The 24,831-nt window shown below is 28.1% G+C and overlaps 2 protein-coding genes across 2 annotated transcripts; both read right to left on the bottom strand.

Moving 5' to 3' along the window:
* Window positions 1-6,352: 6,352 nt before the first annotated feature.
* Window positions 6,353-8,032, bottom strand: LOC107173688 (uncharacterized). Its single transcript, XM_015524316.2, has one exon. The coding sequence runs from the start codon at window positions 8,030-8,032 to the stop codon at window positions 6,353-6,355; it is 1,680 nt and encodes a 559-aa protein (XP_015379802.2).
* Window positions 8,033-10,689: 2,657 nt separating this feature from the next.
* LOC107173686 (ionotropic receptor 75a-like) lies at window positions 10,690-20,121 on the bottom strand. Its single transcript, XM_089219832.1, has 9 exons — window positions 19,962-20,121; window positions 19,717-19,889; window positions 18,263-18,580; window positions 16,455-16,621; window positions 16,155-16,325; window positions 15,788-16,005; window positions 13,086-13,297; window positions 12,697-12,968; window positions 10,690-12,618 (listed from the first exon to the last, which is right to left on the bottom strand). The coding sequence occupies exons 1-9, from the start codon at window positions 20,119-20,121 to the stop codon at window positions 12,375-12,377; spliced, it is 1,935 nt and encodes a 644-aa protein (XP_089075958.1). The 3' UTR covers window positions 10,690-12,374.
* Window positions 20,122-24,831: the final 4,710 nt, after the last annotated feature.

Here is a 24,831-nt window from a genome sequence, read left to right as displayed (position 1 = left end):
TCTTGAATCAATATATCATAACTATACGGCTATTATACGGGTATATAAGGTACGGTCTGTTATTACATACCATATAGATACATACCTACAGCGTAAGCCAGTGGTACAAAAATCTATATCCGAGTAACACAGATGACAAATGCCCTAGCTCATAATAATTGAGGCAAATGGTCCAATGCTTGGTTGACTGGTTGTATAAATACGCAGTAGGCTTATTATTGTAAAATATATAAATGTATAATGTATTATAAAGGTTTTTTTTAAACACTTATTATCTATTCAGCATATTAACGACTCACGTTTGTCAGTTAAGTTAGTAGCACATTTGTTTTAAAAATCAAACGAGCTTCAAATATAACACTAAAATGAAATTAAAAATATAATTTGAATAACATTAGAATTATTGATGAAGACTGAAGAGTATCAAAGCGGTACATATAATACGCGTAACTTTTAAACATTATTTTTAATACGACAGATGAGGAAACTTTCTAATAAATGATTTGAATGTAGTTATATGCATTCCATTTAAGTTATAAAATCTACGTGGCTATACGTTTACTTGTAAGTTTGTTAGAAATATTTAAGTGCTTTTATTTGTATACAAACTACAAATCAAGTTAATATACGTTTATATTAATTTAAAAAAATGCTAACTTAATTTTTTTCGTAGCGAGACAAAAGTTTAGGTTCTTTTAAAAATAAATTCGATAAAATCATAAAGTTCAGTCATCAAAAAGATATTTAAAATTTCAAGGTTAGTAAATAATAATTATTGTTTTAATGTGAATTAAAAATAATTAGTAATAATAATTAAAAATTTTATGTGAATACACGCTATATAATAACTAACTTAGATAAATAAATTATATTTTACTTAGGTAATTAGATACTTAAGTAACTTATTAGACTTATTATTTTAAATGTTTATAACTACAGAAAATTAACAGTTCAAATTTCGATATTGCGATTACAAAAATATATGTGTGTGAAAATCACGAAAATAAAAATCGCGAAAAGTTATAGCGGTTAAAACATTTATAGCGAAAAGTAATAAATTATGTAAGTTAGTATACTTTATTATTACTAATGATAATATTATAGTAGCTGTGTAATAATAATCAATGTAATTTTGTACTTTTGCGTTTCGTATTATAAATCACGTATTTATGTACGAAAAATAGGTAAGATAATATTGAACATAACCATTACCGAGTCACCCACTTCCCGATCTGTTACCAATGTCGTATCAAATCATGATTTATATTCTATATTATACTATGAAAGCTTACATATTATATTATTATATTAAGTAATCAGAATGTTAGTAAGTGGATCAATAATAAATACTATATACAATACACGCATAATATATAACAAAGTATTGTTTATGCAAGCTGTTTGCTGAACATAAAATGTTCAATAGTTACAAGACATTATACACTTAAAGTCAGTTAAACTCGAGTGTACACAATACCAACCTGGCATGTAAATTGCCTAGATCTCTAAGGTTAGGTTGGTCCTCTTCCTTCCACTCACCACCAGCTAAAATGTTAAAGAATTGTATTTTGTAAGCCAACTAATTGGTGTAATGTCAGAATTCAAAGTTAAATAAATATGTTTGTAATAAATAAAAATAAAAACACGATTTAAATAAAAATGTTGTGTTCGTGTATGTGACACTCCTAAGGCCCCACTTGGTGGAGGCACTGCTTATAAATTAAAAAGAAAAGCTCAAGCGCTCGTGACCACGGTGCCCTGGCCATGCTATGCTGAAACTAAATGTAAGTATAATAATGTGTTCTATTATTTATTAAGTAACATTGTAAATTAGTAATCATTGGGGAGTAATTGACTTAAAAAGATTTATTTATGTATTAATATGTACCTAATATTTAATGTTTTGTATTTGCAAAGTCGATTTTTGACTTAATGATTGACTCATAGCAATTACTTGATTTTAATTGACTTCTACCGATTACTTGACTTAACTCAACATATTACTCAAATTGTTATAAGTACTCAAAATATTTTCATATATTTTTAGGTATATAACAACCAAATTTGATCTATTATGATATTGTATTCCTCATTGAGATTACATTAGAGTATGGTGAATAGATATGTTTATTACTTGATAAGTATATATGTAAACGAACGTTGGGAAAAAGAATAAAGAATTTTCATTACATTTTATTTTTTTATATTGCTATATACATATAGCTAATAATTTATACTGAATATTAAATATTATGTTGCTATTGCATTTAATGCTAATCAGTTCTTTGTTACTGCGCACTCAACTCGATTCTGTCGTGAGAAAACTACTCACGAAATTTTACCTTCATCATTTCTTTATAATAAGTATTCGTACATGATTCGGAAACACCAATAATTATCAACTAATATTTAATAATTTGTTTGTTACGTGTAAAAGTCACAAATCACAATGAAGAATATAGAGCTGTACAATTATTTTAAGATGTAAGTCCTTTGATCGAAAACTGCAAATATACCTCACATGCACCCCAGTACCAAAAGAAACAAAAAAAGGTCGTATGAAGTGAATATACTTATAAAGTTATAGCCAAACAAAATCATGACTTATCAATCGACTTTCAGTTACTAAATATAGACATTAGAGTTTAGACGACTATTGTGGTTAGATTCGCGTATAAGAAGTACTTGTTGATGCAGAGATCGTGCGTAACGATGTGTGTGACCGTAACCACAATATTTATACTATTATTATAAATAGGCAGGCAGTTACATTATATTATTAGTATAATATATAGTATTATATAGACGGGCATAAACAGATTACGGATAACAAAAAAGAAAACGCAAGCACCACCTCAACAGAGATCGTGGTGATGGCAGCGGAAATTCGACCGTAAAAATCAGATAATATTATAATAATATAATATAATTAAATATGTACATATATGTACATAGTTTCTATTCAAATTGGCCGAACAGCGGCCAAAGAGAAAAATATAGAAAATAAATCTAAACTGTAGTTTTGGACATCAACATTAAGTACTTGTACTTTAAAGTTAATGAAATAAAAAAAATGCATTCTTAGGTAATCAAATTTTTTGTTCATTAAATTTAACCAACAATATAATTCAACAACAACCAAAATTCTCATGAATTAAATTCCAGAAAATGATCTATCCTAAAAATACTAAAATCCTAAAAGTTTCCAATTAAGAAGACCGCTAAGTGACTATATATTATGAAGTAATATGATTAATCTTTATTTATAGTCATAAAGAGCCATATAATTATCATATATACAAAATATATCTGTAACAAATTCGAAGCTTTTTTTTCATATCTATATAGGTACACTTCATTATTATAAAACGAACATCGTCATTGATACTCTCAAAATCTAAAATCTATATTTAAATGAAATGTAATTATTATACGCATACAATTATATTATACCTAATAATGATTTATTTTATTTCGTTGTGTTCTTTACTATGTTGAGAATAAATTAGTTATAACAATTAATTAAAAATTACTATTGTACTTTGAACTCTAATCGTTTATTAACTTATTATCGACTAATTGGACTGATTGGATTTCTTTTGTTACTTTATGGATTCAGTGATATCGAATTTATTACTAGCTACTAGTCTTTACGATTATCGGAAAAATAGTAAAAATCACCAATGCTATGAGGAGCTGTATCTCACAGACTAATCAACGAAAAATAAAACTATTAACACTTAAATTCATGACAATTTTTTTTTTTATTAATTCATGATATTTTAATTACATGTCACCATCTGGAAATCAAAAGTTGATAGTGGTTTCATCAATATTATACGGTTTTAGAAAAAACATAAGCCTAAAAGTTAAAAAAAAAAAATCGAAAAAAGTTAATACTTTAAGAAATAATTAGTGTACCCATTTAAATGAACCATCCTGTATACCTTATGCTAATATCAAGAAATGGAGCTCATCTGGAATGCTTTTTAAAGTATTAAAAAGCTACAAAAGCTTTTCTTCCTAATTACGTACGGCACTACTGCGCTATATATACGAATTATAAACTCACACTTCGGGAACTCAAAAACTTCGTATCTAGGTTTATATTTTGAAGTCCGCGACTCATTTATTATTATTTTTTTGCACGGTGTAGTATGCAGTTTAGTAGTATACCTAACCTGTACTTAATAATAACATCGAGAAATTGAATAGACCTATCCCAGATGGTCTCTTAAATTTGGTTTATTTCATTGCATACTTCACTGATGTAGTATTGTATAATATTTACGAGTAAAATCCGGGTTAAACTCGATGAAATAGTTGAGGTATGTAATAACTTATTTTAAAGGCATACCTACGCAGTGGCGTACCTAGGATCTTAGTACTATGTGTCCGTCTTACTTGTACAAAAAGCCACTGTGTTGAAACTTCAACAAACTATGTTCTACAAAGTCGCTCGCTGCACTCGTGATTTACATCTACCTATTAATATTATTGTTATAACGATTAATTGTTAAATAACTAATTAATAGTTGGAATTTATTTATATCTAGACGCATGCGTGGATTTTTATGAAATCTGATTATATTATTAATATTTTATGAAGGTAAAAGAAGTAGAAACATATTATAAAACATAAAATAAATTAACGAACATATCCTTGCGAATGTAGCTACTAACTTGTCGTTTCTTTTGAGCTACCCATTTGTCCTGGATCCTGGTCAAAACTTTGCCCCTCTATTAAAACCCGAAATGACGCTACTGCTGTTACACATCATAATATACTATTATAACTTAAAAGTATATAACTATGTATTTTATATAAACATTTTTGAGTCAGTGTATATATTAAAATGATTATTATCTATTTAATAATTTAATATTACTTTATTATTGACTAGCTGAATTACCCGTCGTTGCCGGGTTTATTAATGTATGGTAAGATTAAAAAATAGACTTTGTCCAGTTAAATTACATTTAAATAAGATTTTTTCAAAAAATATGTCATATTATATTAATTGTTTATTAAGCTGATTTTTATCATTAATATAATATTTCTCGATAAACTACATTAGCTGTAATTTCTGTTGGTTCCGAAATAACTAAACTCGTGGGCGTACTGACTCTGGAGCATGCCACATACAATTGGCCATGTGAAAAACAATCTTCTCTTATATCGATCCCACCAAATTTCAATGTTTGCCCTTATGATTTGTTTATTGTCATGGTAAAACATACTTTTACAGGAAACTGTATTCTCTTGAATCGGAAAGGGTAATCTGATGGTATCATTCGTATGCGAGGAATAAAAACTGATTCATCTTTTTCATATCCAGTCATAATAATAACTTCAATCAAATTCTTTTGTAGACCAATAATTCGTAGACGTGTCTCATTGCACAATTTTGGTGGACTAAGATTTCTGAGAAGCATTATAGGACAACCAATTTTTAATATTAATAAATGTAGTGGAAATCCAGGAGGATTGAGTGAATTGAGAATTTCAACTGGATAATTAATTAACTGCATAAACTTAAAAAAATTCAATAAATCTACATTAGATATTTAAAAAGAGTTCTTATTTTAAACGGTCAAAGGTTTAGTATGTAACAATCAGATAAATATAACCTCGTGACGTTACCCTTACACGATTTGGAATTCAATATACAAGGTCGTCAATTGTCACACTAGGCTGAAAAGGAATTGCGACGGAGTACTAAGGACATTTTTTAAATATTTTTTATTATAGGATATCTGGGGAATTTAAAAGGAGGGTGAGAGCAAAGTAAAATGAAAATAAATAATAATACTGTAATAATGAATAGAGAGTGATCGAATGTTAGGAAAATTTCATTATAAATGATTATAATATTATAATTTTTTTTTTTTTTTTAATTACTTTAAAGCCTCAACAACTAAGGTTATTAGCTTACATATTTTAAAATATTACTTATATATACAGGTACAATTTACAATACATTTTACAATATTACAATAAAATTATTCTTGGTAGGTATGTGTAATTAAAGTAGGGGAATATCTAGGAAAACATATGAAATTATATGAGGTTATAAAGTTTGGTTATTTTTAGGAAAGTTAGAATATTAATAGAATTTTCATAGTCCGGTCCGAGTGCTTCGTAGAGGTGTTCTGGAATGTTTAAGGAGGTTCTGGTATCTGTAAAATTTCGGCAGTGTAGAAGGACGTGTTTGATAGTTAGAGCTTCTCCGCAGGTTGTACATTGGGCAGGATCGTCGTGTCTCATGAGAAAGCTGTGTGTAAACCACGTATGCCCGATTCTGAGTCTATTAATTATGACTTCGTGGCGTCTCTTGGAAGTGTGTGTTGGCTAAGGGTTGATGGAAGGTTTGATTTCATTTAACTTTGTATGTGATGATGTCCAACGATGTTGCCACTGTTGCAACGTCAAGGACTGTATTGCTCCCCTGATATCTCCCAGAGAACAAATTTGCACTAAGGAAGCTTCAGGGGAGGTTATAGCTCTTTTAGCGTAGGTGTCTGCTGTTTCGTTGCCATGGATTCCGGTATGGCTAGGGATCCATAGCAGCATTACGTCTTGGTTGTTGTGATTTAGAAGAGCAATTAGATTTTGAATCATACTGGATATGGCGTTGGGTTGGTTTATGTTGCAGATGCTGTTTATAGTACTAAGAGAATCGCTTAATATGATCACTTTATCTATATTGAGTTGTTGAATTGTTTCAAGTGCGTGGTAGATCGCATATGCTTCTGCTGTGTAGATTGAGCAGAAATCGGGGAATTTGATCATTTTGGATGTGTTGTTGAAGTATACCGATGCCCCTACCCCTATTTCGGTTTTGGATCCGTCAGTGTAAAACTTGGTGTAATCCTGGTAGTCTTCGAGTAAAGAAAGTGTCAGATTTCTAAAAGTATAGTCCATGGTCTCACTTTTGATGTGTTGAGAAAGATCAGTATTGATGTGTAGTTCCATTAACCAAGGAGGAGTGGTAGCGTGCTCATGTTTGAATATTCCTGAACAATTGAACTCGAAGTTGTTGAGTTTTATTGTGTTTTCTAAGTTTGAGGTAATGTTGTTTTGTATTCTTCTAGCTTCTTGAAGTGCAAAGTTTTGCGTTCTCCTTAGGTCAAGAGGAAGTGTGTTTGCTATATTGAGAATGCTTGAAATCGGACTAGAACGGAATGCACCTATGGCAAGTCTTAGACCCGAGTTGTGAATAGTCTCTATCATTTTGAGTGCAGATTGTTTGGCGTCGGTGTAGAGGAAAGCACCATATTCCAATTTGGACAGAATGAGAGATTTATATATTTGTTTGAGAGTAGTTCCGTTTGCTCCCCACGTAGTGTGAGCTAATAATTTGATGATGTTCAATTTTATTAAAGTTGCTTTTCTAATTTCTTTCAAGTGGGCCTGCCATGTGTTCTTGTTGTCAAAGGTAATTCCGAGAATCTTAATGGTTTTGGTGTATGGTATTGGAGTGTTGTTTAAATGTACTTCTAAATTGTTGTATTTTCTGAACCTGGTAAAGAGGGAGCAGCGAGATTTTGTGGCAGAGAACGTAAAACCGGTTTTGGAAGACCATTCTAATAATGAGTCAATTGTATCCTGTAGAGCTGGTTGGATAGAATTTGGGTTTTTTCCTCTGCAAAGGATGTTTAGATCGTCTGCGAAAAGTGTAGATTGCACTGGAAATTTAATGTTCTCACATATATCGTTTATAGCGATAAGGAATAGGGTGACTGATATAGTAGACCCTTGGGGGACACCGTTTTGTTGACTAAAGTAAGGGGATAGATAATTGTGGATTTTCACTTGGAATGATCTATCCGATAAGAAGTCCTTTATGAAATTAAACATTCTGCCATTACATAGGATGTTACGAAGTTTTTCCAGTATGCCGGGTCTCCAGGTAGTATCATAGGCTTTGGCTATATCTAGTGCAACTAGTCCTAGAACTTGTTTGTTTTTGAATGTTATCCTGGATGTCCTGCAGAGAATTGTATGTGCTTCTGTGTTTTCGAAAGCCATTTTGTTGAGGGATAAGATAATTTATTTTTTCTAGAAACCAACGCAATCTAATATCGATGATTTTTTCAAGCAGTTTGCACATGGTATTTAATAATGAGATAGGTCTGTAACTGTTTAATTTGAATTTGTCGTTGCCGGGTTTGAGAATAGGGACCACTAATGAATGTTTCCAGGTTTTGGGAAGCCTGCCACAGTTCCAGATTTTGTTATAGATGTGAAGAATGTAGATGAGTGCTGAAAGAGGCAAATTGTGTAAGAATATGTAAGGGATGTCGTCGGGACCCGGGGAGAGACTGGAACATTTTCCCAGTGCCCAATTCAGTTCCTTAAGAGAGAACGGAAGGTTTAGGTGTGCCTGGTCTTGTGAAGCAGGATCAATTTCGGAAATATACTGACTGTTTCTGTTTTGGATGTTGTTAGTCAGAAAGGTCTTGTCGTAATTGTCATCAGAGCAGTTTGTTTGGAAAGAAATTCCGAGGTGATTTGCCACATCAATAGGATTCGTGTGTATCGTGTTGTCGAAGATTAAGTGGGTGTGTTTTTCTCTTCTTTGTATATAATATTATAATGTATTCATCACTCAGCTGTAAATCAGCACAAGTATGATGGCTATCGGCATGACGCAATGAGATCTTTACAGTTTACATAGGTACCCATTTCTGTATAATAATAATAATAATAATGGCATTATTATAGCTGGAACATGTAGCTTAATATACGTACTTGTCATCCCGATAATAATTACACCTCGTTTGCGATCGTTAAAGAATTAATGATAATGTTATAACTAGAACACGTAGCCGAATATACGTACTTATCATTCCGATGAACACGTTTCGTTGTGATGTGATTATTGGTACATATATTATATATATAATAATAATAATAATAATGTATTTGGGAAAATAATGATTATGATCTCGTATAGGGTTAGAGCGCAATTGGTTTTCAAATATTTTTACGGAAATCAGCAATATCAGTATTTGACAAAAACGATTTTATTTTAATTCAAAAATGAATAACAAAGTATACTTCAAATTTTGACAAAAAATCTATCAAATTGTATATTAATTAATCATGGTTAAATTTTTCCCGGTTATAGCTTAAAAAGACAAGATAGGTATTACTATACAATATTTATTATATAATAATAATATAATTATTTAATAATTATTATATAACTGTTAAAATGAAATGTCAATTTGACGAAACAATTAGTAATGAGGTAATTATATAGGTACAATAACAGGCAAGAAAGATAACTGTACTTTACGTTATATTTTATAAATTGATTGCCGAATTTGTAGACGTCGAAGACCACATAGAGATTTATGTGTATTTGAGTTTTCTTCGTATTTAATGAGTTAACTATTTCCGGAAAAACTAGAGAATCAATATAATTGTATGCAATTTTGTAAGAAATTGTTTAGTAGACCGCTGATTTTCATCATTGAAAAGAGTAATGCCACATTATCAAAATCGAGTGATAGATCTACCTAAATTAAACGAGACTTTATTGATATAAATATAGACTATAGAATCTGAGATGTTTCTTAGTATATACCTAAAGTCGACAGTTTACATGAGTAATTACTAATTATTAAGATTGATGATTTTGCATCAAAAAATTCTTCACTAAATTGTTATTTCTTATACATTTAACTATAGTATTAATATATATATAATTGCTATAATTATTTATATAAATACTTAAGTTGATTCAAAATTGTGTTTATAAATTCTTAAATAATATGTTCTTCGCGTGTAATTTCTTATCGTTTATTTTAATTAATTTAATTTGTTAGAACTCCTGCAAATTTATTTGAGTAATGAGAAGTTACATTTTTTCTGAAGGGTGGCATATTTAAAAGGGTCAAGGACAGAAATGCAATCCTGCGTTCGTTACTTTATGTATGTATATTGTATATAATTTAATGTACGTTACATTAGCTAGTGCTCAGATATCCGGGCCTCACAAACAGCGACGTCGCAGTCTTAGGTGCCCAGCAGCCTATACAAGCCACTCTATCGACGAAGTTCGGTTCCTGAAAGCTTACCGCGATAACTCTTGCCACTCTTGGAGACCATCACGTCGACATACAAGTTTTGTGACGGTTCAAGCACCCGGCATTAGCTGTTGATTATTATATGAACTCTAAACCGGACAAGGTTGCAAAAAAAAAAAACAGTTTGAAAAAAAAGTTTTAAACTATGTTTTTTTTGTTTAAAACGCTTTTTTTAAATTTTTTTATTAATGTGTTTAAAACATTAAAACGTTCTAAACAACGCTTTTTTAACATTGCTTTAAACGCATTTTTTGTGAAAAATGTTTTTTTTTTGTTTACATTGAACATACATTTCATCTAAACTATAAACAACTTTTTTTAACAATCTTTTTTTTACTGCAAGGCAGTAACAATAAATTTCAAAAATCTTTGTTGGATTTAACTGTAAATAATTGTTGTACCTACAGAAGTACAGACGTACAGTATACTAACACTAAAAAAAATAACAAAGTTTAAAACATGACCAAAAACTGTATGTATTTTAAATTTACATTTTGTATAAACGATAGTAATTAACCATATACTCTATAGTCATTAGTAGAATTAGGATGTAGATGACCTAAAAAACAAAAATGCAAAAATTCCCTAAAAACAGTGCAAAAATTACCTAAAAACTTGTTTATCGGATTTTTTCCATACTATTTATAAATATAATACTCGATAGCGTTACGTTTGATAAGAGTGTATGATCGGAGTATGTTTGAAAGAGCACTTTTTATCAATATTATATTGACAACATATAACACCCAAAGTCTCAAACAATATATCCAAATCCAAAGTTAGATTTTAAAATTTTAAATAAATAAAATTTGTTTCCAAACTTGGGTTTAACACTGGTTTTAATTTAAAATTTGAGAAAAATGCTCTCATTGTATAAAAACTACAAAATAAATTACCTAAGAGATGAAAAAATTACTTATAAATGTTGAAAAATGACGTTAGAAATTAAAAAAATGCATTTATAGATAAAATTGAAAAAAAATGCTAAATAAAAATTAGAATATTCTGCATCAAGGGAGCACGAAACAGATTTTTAGCTAGGATAGCATTGTATAGAATCAAAGGAAAAAAATTCAAGTCATCAACTTCCTAACTCTATTCATTAGTCAATACTCATAAGTTTAAAATTTAAATAAAAAATTGTTTTAACACTTTTAAATAACATTCAATATCAACAATAAGTAAAAATAAAAATAAAGAATTATAGTTACCAGTTACCTACATGGCTACATTTACATGGAAATTAACTAAGTTACTTTACTATGTGTAAACAGTAAACACTAAACATTGTATACTAACTATGTAAGGTATTAAGGTCTATTGTTATTACTTATAAGTTATTTCCCATACTTAAACAAAAAGCAATAATAAAGAAACATTTAATATTCTTATCAATTCTGCATAGTTCATACGAATAATCTCTACCGAAATACAAGTTATAAGTTACATAAAATAAAATTTTTTGTCATTTTTGTTTAAAACACTTTGCAACCCTGAAACCACATGAGTTGTTTCACAACAGGCATCGTGTTTCACCATCATCACTACCACATAAAATCGATAAAATCGAAGATGACGACAACGTAAACGATTTCATCAGGAATGGGATCAATAAGATCGAATAATAACCTGTACACCTGCCGTCCAAATAAACTATGTTTCTATATTTGTCTCGACGATGTGTTGACATCTTATTCTTAACATCGATTCTCAATATTATCATCTGTTAATTTAATTTTATATTAGGTATCCAAAGATAACAAAGTCAGATCAGGCTGAGATACACATTTATATATTTGCAATGCATTTTAGGTGCTTTATGGTTGCTCAGATTTTACGATAATTTCACGATACATGACTTTAACATAGTGGCATAACACAATAATTGCTATATAAATAGGGTGGCTAAATACGTATTAACGTGTCAATAAAAAGTGACCAGGCCAATGTGCTGATCTTAACCACATTAACATAAAACATCTTAAAAGTAACTATATAAATAATTGTATAGATAGCTATCATGTTATTGAATATAAAAAAACATATTCAAGAAAATATAATAAAGTGTTGTTTACTTAATTTTATGAAAAATTACAATACGTAATTTAAAAAGTGATGATGGAATGATTTCTAATGATTAAATTGTAATAATAATAGGGTTGCATAATAATTATTATAAATTAAAATATCCATGTCTCCTTATTATGTAAAATAATGACACTAAAGACGATACTGAAAATGTGTTTGATTAATACATCTCTGCGTCATTGAATCAGCTATTTTTTAACTATAATAGGCGTGTTTGTTTTATAACGGTGTACAATTATTTCTAATACCAAAATTGTGAAAGAACTGATAAAACCGATGATCAGTAAAGTTAAGAGTGATGCTATGTCTTTAATTTCAACGCTAACTAGAGATTCTTCGGTTGTAGTTTTCCCAGCAGTGCATTTCGGTTTTTCGGCATGCCATATACGGAGTTCTCTATCCATAAGACCAGTTTCCCGTAAAATACAATTTCTGAAAAATGATATATATACATTGATATTTGTTAATTATTTTATCATCTCCTGTCAAAACATTTTTTGCAAATATTACGCGTAATTGATCAATTTTTTATACGGAGATTTTTTCTGAACCAAGTAGCCAGTAGTTTCCGATCTGAGGAGTGGCAATTCCGTTAAATCACATTTTTCCTTCTCAGTGAAAATATCGTTTATTAGCCAATAACTGGTTGCTGGATCGGTGAAAAATGCATAGTTTCCTTTTTTAATTTTTTTCACTCCATCTTTAGCCAACAGATACTCTGATTTTGATTTAATTTTGCTGTCGATAATTTTTTTCAAGTAAGGATTGACTTCCCCATTCACCTTTATGCACATACGTTTACAGTTTCAAACATTTTAATATGATATAGGTCCTCAATATAAATAATACTTAATTTAAATATCAATCAGTTAATGTATCTATAATATAATTGAACATACTTCAATAGCTTTGATAATAATATTGAAATCTTCAACGCCAACGTCTAATCCACTTTCTTCAAGTTTTTGAATCGAATCGATTTTCATTACGGTCGGGCGCAATAATCCAGAGACAATGCTGGATGAATAAAACTGATACATTACCAAGCTGAACACGAACATTAAAATGACAATTAGTCTATTGCTGAGTTTTTTAGGTTCCATGACTGTGCCTAAAAACAAAATATATTAAACAAAACTCTTAAAAAATACATTTCAATAACAAATTAGGTGGGAAGGTGAGTGCCACGATGCATAGTGAGTTGATTTCCGAGACCTCCTTTATGTATTAGTTGATTCCTGGGTCATCATTAAGAGGTATGTTCGAGTTAATTCTCTATTGTTGTACATCAATAAATTGCACGACGGTAATGAGTTCGAACGTCACTTTTGTGAGAGAAGTGTTGTCATAGTATACTGGTAATTCAAATTCAAATGACCAATTTTTAAAAATAATCTGCTATACATTTTTACCAAATTACTAATTTGTTTTAATAATAATTTTTTATAAAAAAAATAAAAAGAACAATCATTTTGAAAACTTGTCAGCCAACCTCCTAGTGGTGTTTCTTGACTTGCGCTAATAGGCTGGATATTTGACTAAATATTGAAAAAAAATATTTAATGACCCGGGAATCAACTCAACGATATCGGTGTAGGTTAACAGGTGCCCAGGAATCAACTCGTACGCAGCCCCACGATGCATCGCGATGTAGAGTTGTAAGATGTTGCGTGTCACTGCAATGGTGTGTTTTTTTATAGATGGAACAACTTATGAGGAATCTTGTATTACATTTTTAAATATAGGATATAAAAAGAAATATTTTTATGACGAAATTATTTTTTAAATTTTTATGAATTTGAGGAATTTTTTCAAAATTCTAATTTTAAAGTTTAAACGCTCATATACATGTAATTGTGATTATTTTTTTTCGGTAAATAAACAATTGAGAAGTATGAGACTTTGCACCAATTGAGCATTTTTTATTGAAATTTAAAGAATTGAAAATACTAATCAAGCCGTAAATGCCAAAGGTAGGTAAGTATATGAATATTTTAAAAAGCGTCAGATTTGTTTTAAACATTTTTCTTGTAAAAATAATGCTAATATAAACAATTTTTCAATATTTTAAGTAATTACTAGGACAATTAGGTATCTGTATTAAATTTTATATCAACATTGTTATGGCGTGCTCGTCGTTAATGTCGTTAGTATGAATATTCAAAATTCAGATGAGGGGGGTCTGTAGAAACGTTTCTACAGCTCCCTCACCATGTTTTCAATTTTAAGCTTTACCTGGTATCAAGCAAATTTCAAAACCATTTTCGAAATTTGAGATGGGTGGGGGGCTGGAGAAACGTACGTGTTAGTATTGTGTTTAGTTTATACGCAAATGCGTGATTATATTTTTTTCTTAACTGTTCACATAATGTAAAAAATAAATGAAAATTTATTTAAACATAATACTATCCAACTATTTTACCAATGGTGATATATTTTACTGTAAGTCTTGTGAACTCAAGGTAAGCGCTGAAAAAAATTCACAGTAATTCAACATATTAGATCAAATAAATACGAACGATTACTAGTTCGTCAAAATATACCTACAGAAAATAAACAACAATTTATATCACAGTTCTCAAACAAAAAATCTATTCTTTAGCATGATTATTATGCAAGGATATAATGTGTGCAAACATTCTTTCACATAAAATTTCTAACGTTCAATTCCGAATTTCGATTGTTTATTTGAAGATATACTCTTATTGACATTCCTAGTGTAACTTCGTTGAGAAAATTATATAAAAATGATTGCTATTTAGAAGCTATGGATCAAATTAGAAAAGACGTAATTGGAAATAAAATATTATTTTCTATAGATGAAACTACAGATGTAGGTACAAGGAAATGTAAAAATTGAAACTTTGCTTTCAAGGATAGACCCTGGCAAAATATATTTAATATATTTATTAAACACTGACATTCTAGAAAAAGTCTGTTTATATTTATATGCAGCGCTGTACATATAGTTACGGTTATTCGTTTCTGGGTTACACCAAGAATAAATAAATAAATAAATGTTATCAAAAACCAGTTTGTAAAAAGTAACTTTTAGATCATGTATTATAATGGATGGAGCTACAGAGTATTATTTTGAAGCCACGATATTGGCGATGAGTCTCTGAATTAGGTGTTCGATATGATCATGCGCGATTTATTTTGTCGTATAATAATTATCCATAGGCCGTATCCAAGTTCAAAATATAACAATATAACATGTGGATAAATAAGCGACGAATTACATCGCGCATGCGCATATCGAACACCTAATTCAGTGACTCGTCTCTAATATCGGCTTCATTCTATTGTAGGCTATACCGTATAATATACTGTAGCTCCATCCATAGTATATGATCTAAGAAAAGTAACAGCTAAATTCAATTCGTTATCAGAAACTACCCCTAAATTTGAAAATCGAAGCATTATTTCTACTACAAATCGTAAATCCATGAAAACACATCGCATTGCAAAATTAATACATTCATCGCTTCGCCAGTAGGCAGTTAATTATCATAAAGTAATAGTATATAATTATAAATAGTAGAATTGAATAGAATGAATAAAACACCTGTGTTATGATACTATGAAATTTGAATATTACCTTGTTGACATAACGTGCCAATTTTTAGTAGGACAATATCACTTAACACTCTCAACGAGAACATTTGATTCGATTCATAATGCATAATTGTACAATAAACAAATCCAGACAATATCATTACACATATTATTGAGAACCAAACGGCCGATTCAAATGGACGCAGGAATATGTTTGTTGACGCCGTAGATGATCGAGGATGCCGAAAAATGAAACAAGGTCTAAGAAAAAACTAAAAAGTTATTTTTAACAACGTAAAAACGTAAAATTCAACAACATTGTATTCACCTTAAAATTTATAAATACAGAACGTGTTGAAAGTTAAATTACTAACACTATAACACTAAATATATTTAGTTACATTACATACAAATGTTTCCAAGTAGAAATAGCAGAGTAATCTACGACATCATATCTTTCAGACCTCAGGGCATTTAGACTTATAGAAAAATCGACCTCTCCAGACATCAACATTCCAACTATTCCGTCCCATTTGTTATTAGTTATGTAACCCCATGAATTTGTCGTTTGAATATTTAATCTAGTATGATACATCTTATATTTTATTATATGTATACATAGGTAATTATTTATAGAAAACAATTTTTGAACGCAATATTGTAAGTTCTAGTACATATAATACATAATAATATCTCTAGCAATACTTTACGTGATGTTTAGTAAAATTCTTGTCAACGGATACATTATAGCATAGCTAAATTTTTGCACAGAGTTCAAGCGATCCAAATTAAAAGTTTTTAAATATTTAACCAGTTCTTCACTAGATGGTTGAATATCTGTGTCATTTTTCTTAGCTAAAGCACCGTAAGGGTTGCCCTAAAATATTATCATAGCCATATTATTTGACAAGTTTATTTCCTTTCAACCCATTATGAATAAAAAGTGTATATTAAGTAAAATGCACCTGCACATTCAGGTATACATTTGATTTAAATTAAAATAATGACATATTAAAATAAGTGAGTTATTCATTTTCACTGTATGTGTTTATTATTTGGGTTCATATTATTTATACCTTTGTAAGTGTAATTTTATTTTATTTACTAATAGTATCTATCCTCCTATCTTAACTTCCTATCTTATCTTGATGGCCTAGACCGAGAATGTTTTGCCTATATTTAAAGATCTTGGATTTAACCACTTATCTAATTTCTATTTTAGTCATCACGTCGGTGGGGTAAATAGAGCACTTAAAATTTTTGGATTTGTCATAGGTAATACTAAACTATTTAAGTTTGTTAGATGCTTCTGTACCTTATATCATGCTATTGTTCGTTTTTACTTGAATACGAATCCTTAGTCCGGGAACATTATTTAGTCATAGATCAGATATTTCTTGAACGTATCCAAAAATTAAAATGAATATTCATCATGTACCTCGCGATTATTCCAATAGTATACAGATCCTAAATATTTTAAAACATAGTTTTCATTGCGAAAAAGTAGATTTATATTTCTTAAACTCAGTACTAAATGGTTCGCTCAACATACCTAACTCTTTGCAGACAATTGTAGAACCCCTTCTCATTATTTTAGAAGACAATCTCAATTCTATGAAACGTATAACACTTTGAGTTATGGGCTAAAAATCATACTCAATATCATAGAAAGTACTCAAAGCTGTAAAAATAATTTATTTTTATAGGCTACACTATAACACCACCACCTTTATATTATTATTGTTCAATTGTTATTTGTACTTAAGATATTATTTTTTTTTTTAGTAATTTATTTTCTCGTTTTCATAACCCAATTCCACTGGTATGTTTTATAGTGAAATTATGATTTAAAAAAATATTATTATTAATTTAATGTAATTAGCAGTATTGATATTAACAAATAAATAAAATATATATTATAATAATATACAATAATACATAAAAATATTTATAATGATCAATAATAATAGATTTATTTATATACAGATTTAACACATACCTATATTATATTTAGGTAGGTTCTTACACCTTTTTACATTTATTTAGTAATATTTTTAATAATTAAAAATGATCACTATAGAGTTGGCCAAAATAATATATATATATATAATTATTTTGAATGGTGATTTTAGGTAGTTTTAAAAAAAATAAAATAAAATAAAATTACTTGAATACAATTTAAAATTGAGTTTTATAATGATTAGATGCATTTTTGACGAATTTCATCATAGAAATATTTTTTTCTTGTATGATAAAATTATTGCGTTTAAATATTTTTGATCTAGAATTTTGGAGTTTATAAGATTAATTTTTTTCAGGCGAAAAAAAAACGCACGGGTGGAATTCATATTTTTTTTTCAGGTAAAAAAACGTGCCGGTGGTATTTACAAAAAAAAAATGTTGAAAAGGTTACAATCGGTGGAGTTTACATGCACCTGATTCAATGTGTAAGATTATTATATTACATAATTTCATTGAATAAAGAATAATTGTTTTTTAAATTTAAAACTATACTTACTACAGTAACAACATTTAATGTTAAATTTCCTAAATTTGATCTTTTATCAAATTTCCATAATCGAGTTCCCCATTTTCCGAAAGTTGTATTGACAGCATCTATTATTAATTTTCCTCTTGGTTCGTAAGCGGTACGATAAATGTCAAAAATATGCCAATTAGTGTCATACATTTCATTATGATATGCTAATAAAATTTCACTGCTGACTGTAAGATTAATTTTTTTTGAAGAAACGAAACTTTGAATATTATTATTTGATTTTTTGCTCATCATCATAAGCCAATGATAACTAGCGTTCCATAACCAACTTTCTGAAAACTTTACATAAATAATCAAAATTTCATAGTAAAAAATGAACAATTTTTATACGGTGACTTAATTTTGTATAATTTTATACTCATATTTAGCATGTTTATATTTTTTAAAATATTCAAAATATAATTAAAAGAATGATTGTATGATATTAAACAATAATTAATTATGTCAATTCAAAACATATTAAAATATAGTTTTATGCAAGTCCATACGGTTGAAAATATGCAATAAAATCTTAAATCTTGATCATTATCAAAATATAACAAAGGTAATTAAAATTAATAAATAAATGCTTAACTTTAAGTAATTTTTGTGTCTTACAAATGTGTTATAAAATACATTTTTGAGAAACAATTAATTTGTTACATTTGAAAAATACCTACCAGCTACCACCCAATTTTTGTTTTAGGTATAAAATATAAATTTATTTTTCAAGTCTGCAGGGCATTAACAAGATAAAAGTTTAAGTTAAATTACTTTTAACTGAATAAATAAATTATTGATTTTTAAGTAATTTGAAGTAATTTGAATTAAATTTGTTTCATGATTTACCGAAATCAATAATTATATAATATTTTATTTTCTATACATGATAAGCTGTTTTTTCCCCAATATGGTCACCATAGATTTCAAATTTATTTAGTTATGTTCTTATCATTGTTATAAAATTGGGGGAGAAATGTAGGTAACCATTATACCATACAGTAAGAATCGAGTATACTTCGTTGTTGAGTAGATGTAGGCCACCGAATAATAATGAATAAATGTGTTAAATTTGAATTAAATTATAAATCTTTGCTTATGAAAGAGGATTCATAGGGTATTACGCCAATACCACAAATCCAAAAAAGCGTATGTCAAAATAGCGAATGTCCAAAACAGCTATAGTATATTATTAAAATGATCATTATTACACGTTTTTATTAATATGTCAGAGTTTTAATTTTAATTAAATTAAATTTTAATCCATTGAACATTAGTATAATGTTATTCATGTAGAAACAATTTTCAATTTATTGAAATAATGTTTAAATGTTGAGATTTACTTTTCTTTCCATTATAAATTTGAATGAATATACCTTTTCATTAAACAAAAATAATACAGTTCATAAAAATGAAAATAATATACATTACGTTACCTTGAACAGTGGATCATCATTACAAGACCAATCGATAATTACTCCCAGTGAAGGAGAATACTGTGTTATTGTAAACAAATCATTCAAACTAAAATCCCTATAAAAATCGTCTTTATTGCGGTGTGTGACCGCTATTTTTTTTTCATTGAATTTTTTCATATATCTGACTCGATCTAATATATGATACAAATTCAACTGTGACAATTTTAACAATATATATTAATTAAATAATATTTATGCATTACCTGACAATGACCAGCACATGTACAAAATTGCAGTGTCTATATTTCTAACCGTTAAAAATTGTTCAATCAATTTATGTTGTGCATCATAATTTTTATCAGATAGACTCACAGATATTACGGATGTTGCCAAAAACGGTAATACAATATTAATGTAACCCATGGTTCAACACAATTTGCCAAGCATCTGCTCTGAAAAATGTTGGTGAAATATATTATTTTTTTATATACGGTATACACTATACACATTTTATAATATGTATTATACACTATATAACATGACTATGTACTATAATTTGAGTGATATTATACAGTTATTTTTGACAGGATTGCCATAAAAAATACATCAAAGAGATTTTTTTAATGACCATTTCAATGATGTTTTTTTCATATATTTTGTGCTAGATTTCAAATAAAATAATCAGACGTGCAATATCGAATTGAATTAAGTGGGCGATTTTCGCATCAAAACATTATTTAAGTAATTAATTAATGAATGTTGTAAATATTGCATATAGATACAAATATACAAATACCTATACATTTTTATAATATATTATGAGTATTTTTTTGTATAAACTCATCATAATTTATGATTTAATATCTATGTACAATTTGATACAATGATTTAAAAATACACTGTAGATGCTACTATAAGTAAAGAGATAATAATATTGAACCTATGTACAACATATTATATTATTTTATATTTATAGTTGATTAAATATCAAATAATTCAAATATAAATATATAAAACTATTCATAATGTAAATGTATATCAATCAATTTGAATTCAAAAGATCAATTTTGATAGTTTAAGATTTTTTCGAAGACTTAACAGCATAGGTGCAAATTTCAGGAGGTTAAGGCAGCTTAGTGTCCACAAAGTCATAATTATCCCCCCACCCCCCATTTATAAGTGTCCCACAAACTATTAAAAACTCAATGTATAAAATATAAATAGTCAGGACTTAACCCCCCCCCCCCACCGAATTGAACCAATTTGCACCTATGCTTAACTGAAATTAAATTGAAGATTTAAAAATAATTTATTTTCTCAATATTCCGATATTAGGACATGCATAGATTCTAAAACAAAAGTAGATCAGTAATTATCTATAATATATGTAATTTTTTTCAGGATATGAAACTAAACATTTATTACTTATTTTTTACTAACCTAAAGTTTTAGTGACGTAAGATAAATTTAAAATGTAAATTGTAAACTTTCTCGTAGTTTACGATTTTAATGAACTTTTTGTTATATTGCAATTTACAAGTACCAACATCGACAAACTAAATTCGTATCATAATTGCAATCTTGTTATGTTAATTTACAATATTTTCCTTAAAATAATTTGCGTAATAAAGACTATTAGTTTTATATGATAGAATAATGAAGACAAATCATACACCAAAATATTAGTAAACAAACAAAAATTTTGAACAGAAATAAAATAATCAATAATAATTAACGATATAATAGTAGAAAACTCAAATACTAAATATTTTACTATTTTTCTTTCTTTTTAATATTTTATTATGGTATAGGTCCCTGGTTGAATATTATTTGCATAAATCACAATCTAATAGAGTAAATATTGATTATTCATCTCACGTTTAAGTTTCATCATAAAAAATATAGACAATAAGTGATTACCGCTCTAGTGTACAGTATGTTTAGAATGAGACTGCAATATGGATGTATTACATTTGAACTCAATAATATAAAACCATTGTATACAAAATACAATTCTGAGTAATAAAACTCCGTCAGTCTACATTACTTAATATGTTTTATGATATTATCACTACTAAAGTTTTTTATTTTATTATTAGCCATTAGTTATACAGTACCTAGGTTGCATTTTTTTGTTCAAAAGTTTTTTTTAAGAACTTTTAGTCTTTGGTAGCCTTGTTGAAGTTAGGAGGTGATATGTGGATTCAATGTTAGTTTTCTGTCCAAAATTATACCAAGGTATTTGATATTAGGTGACCAAGGAACACTTTTACCGTACAATTTGAAATTACCAGGAGTTTTGAAACGATAGTTGCTAAATTGTACCACTGTAATTTTTGTGGGTTTAATATTATTTTCCAACTTATTATCAAGTAAGCACCATGAATTAAAATATACTTACTTAATTAAATCTTAGTTTGTGGTAAACACTAATAATCATAATAATTTTATATATGTCCTAAAAAGATTTTGTTTTAATCAAGAAAGAAAAGAAGTATTATAAAACTATATCGATTACCACATATTTAACTACTGTTTCATTTTGTACGTTTTATTATTTATTTAAACAATACAATATTATACACAAAATGTATGACTTATTACTATAAAAACAATTCAAATTCATTAAAAAATACATTTAATTAAAAATTCCTAATTAAAGTAAATATATTATATTATTCAAATGTACTGGGCTTTTAAATGATGAAATACACATTCATTTTGCACTCTTGTTAAAAAAAAATATATATATATATAGGTATTTATACATCTTAAGTTCAGTACAATTTTAGTAAAATTTAAATTGCTTAAAACTTGACAAGAAAATTTAATAATCCCGGCTTTTCTTTTGCCCTTCGCAGCTAACTATAAAGGAACCTTCCACTCATAACCTCTCTTTACCACCCTTTATCACTCTTAATCAAGTAAATTAATTCAACTAACAATACCATAATTATTCATATTATTTTATATCAAATTTATCCGCTCTAGATCTAGCTGACACAACCCGTCGATTAAAAATGAAATAGCGTAGAAACATCTGTTAACATAATTATTATTTATACTCAATTTCATTAAAAATAAATCAATACTACTTCAATTATGATATTATCTATATTAATTGTAATGTACCTTTACTACTTCTATACAACACGAGCCTCTTGTAATTTTTATCTTCTTCGATAAAATTGTATTATTGTATTAGGCACTTGGTATTGGATATAAATTAATATAATTTAATAAAAATAATAATAAAAAAAAAATACAGCAATTAATTATTATTTTTTATTATTAGAACAACTAAGAACATATTATATACAATTTATATGTAATAAAAATGTATAAGATAGCCTATTAAATAGGCAATATTGGATGAGAGTACAAATATACAGGACTAGAGGGTATAATGGAACAGGGGTCCAAAGATTTTATACTTCATAATTATTATGTTGTAATTGTACATTTTACAAGAGAGTTCGCCCTTTGTCACTTTGTAATGAAATGACAACGCAGTATTTTCTTTGGCCGTTATTCAGTACTTTTATTTTATAAATAATATTTATTTATTAAATTTACAAACTTTTCTTTTGTATGATTTTGTCATATAAAATATATGATTTTGTCATATATTTTGATGCGGCAACTGGCATGTTGAAATATGATTGCCTTGCAGTGTACTTTTTTTGTTCCAGTTGAGTGTATGCCGACAAGTCTATAGTTGATACGCACTCAATAAAATTATTCATGCATGTAACGCCTAATATATTCATGGATATGTTCTCGGAAAAATTTGAATGTAACTATTTCTCGTTAAATTTGATACTCTTACAAAAATAATTGATTCGTTGAATATCAAATAAATATTGGTGAAGAAAATGGTTTTGTAAAAGTGGTAGAAAGTTTGTTTTGATCGGAGTCTAGATCCATGTCTTCTGGATCGTTGACTACATTTTTGGAATCTTCGGTTTGATTTAAAAGCGGTAAAAAACGATTGTTTGAAATATATTTTATTTGTTTTTGATGATGAAAAAAAAGTTTAGAACCTGTAGGAGTGAAAAGTCCGTTATTTTCAGCGGATTGTGTTGGCGAAGAAAGGGAGTAATTTGACACACTCTGTATTATACGAGATTTTGGAATTATTATTTGTGACATGGTTTTAGAATTATTTGTCAGCATATTGTCATTGAGATTTGTTATCCTCAGATAACGTTATTATACCGACTGGCCGTCGGATTGCCGCGACCGTGGGTGGTACATACTGAATGACAATTAGTTTGATTAGATAACTAATCTAAGTTTCTACTTCTAAATGGAAGAAAGCGAAGCTCCTTTCAGTGTTCAAGATGAATTGTTTGGCTGAGTGGAAATTTGGTACTTTTTGGAAATGGTTTGTTTTTGTTTGAAAAAAAAATATAAAATACGAAACTTAGTCAAAAAATAATAAACAGCAATGGCACACACTATTTTATTATCTACAGTCGAAACCGAACTGTTAATAGTTGTAATCCCTAATTTTTTTTATAGTTGAGATATTAAACTAAAAAAAAAAGTGAAAAAATCTATTATGAACAACTGAAGCCGATAACTTTATAGTTTCTTTTATAGTTTGTTACATACAGAATTAATCCAAGTCACTGAACTGAAATAAACTGCATAGGAAATTTGTTTAAAATTTCCATCAGCATAAAAGTTGAATATTTGTTAACAATAGCTATTATTGTTAACTTTTTATTGCATTCATGATATAAAAAAATTATGATATTGCTTCACCTATCAGAAAAACGTTTAATTTTTGTATCTAAATACTACGAAAGTCAAGACTTACATGGAGAAATAGAGACATATATAAAATGTTAACATGAATTTATACAATTTATGTAAAAGCATAATTATATTTTTATTAAATATTATGAACCTATGTAGGTAAATGAAATCATATAATATTATGTAGAGTTTATACTTAAAACTAAAAGAACAATGTAAAAGAATAGATATTTTATAGAATACAAAAAAAGATTTATTGAAATAAATAGTACTTATGGCGAAGTTTCTACCAATTTGTTATTTTTAAATAATATACCTACCTACATATTGGCTAATACCTATTACTGTTACTATATTGTTAAAAAGTAC

Source organism: Diuraphis noxia, unplaced genomic scaffold (genome assembly GCF_037042655.1).
Source record: "Diuraphis noxia isolate RWA-SAM2 unplaced genomic scaffold, SU_Dnox_SAM2 contig0002, whole genome shotgun sequence".
Classification (NCBI taxonomy): Eukaryota; Metazoa; Arthropoda; class Insecta; order Hemiptera; family Aphididae; genus Diuraphis; species Diuraphis noxia.
Note: the sequence above shows the minus strand (reverse complement) of the source record. Positions and strands in the feature narration are given on the sequence as shown.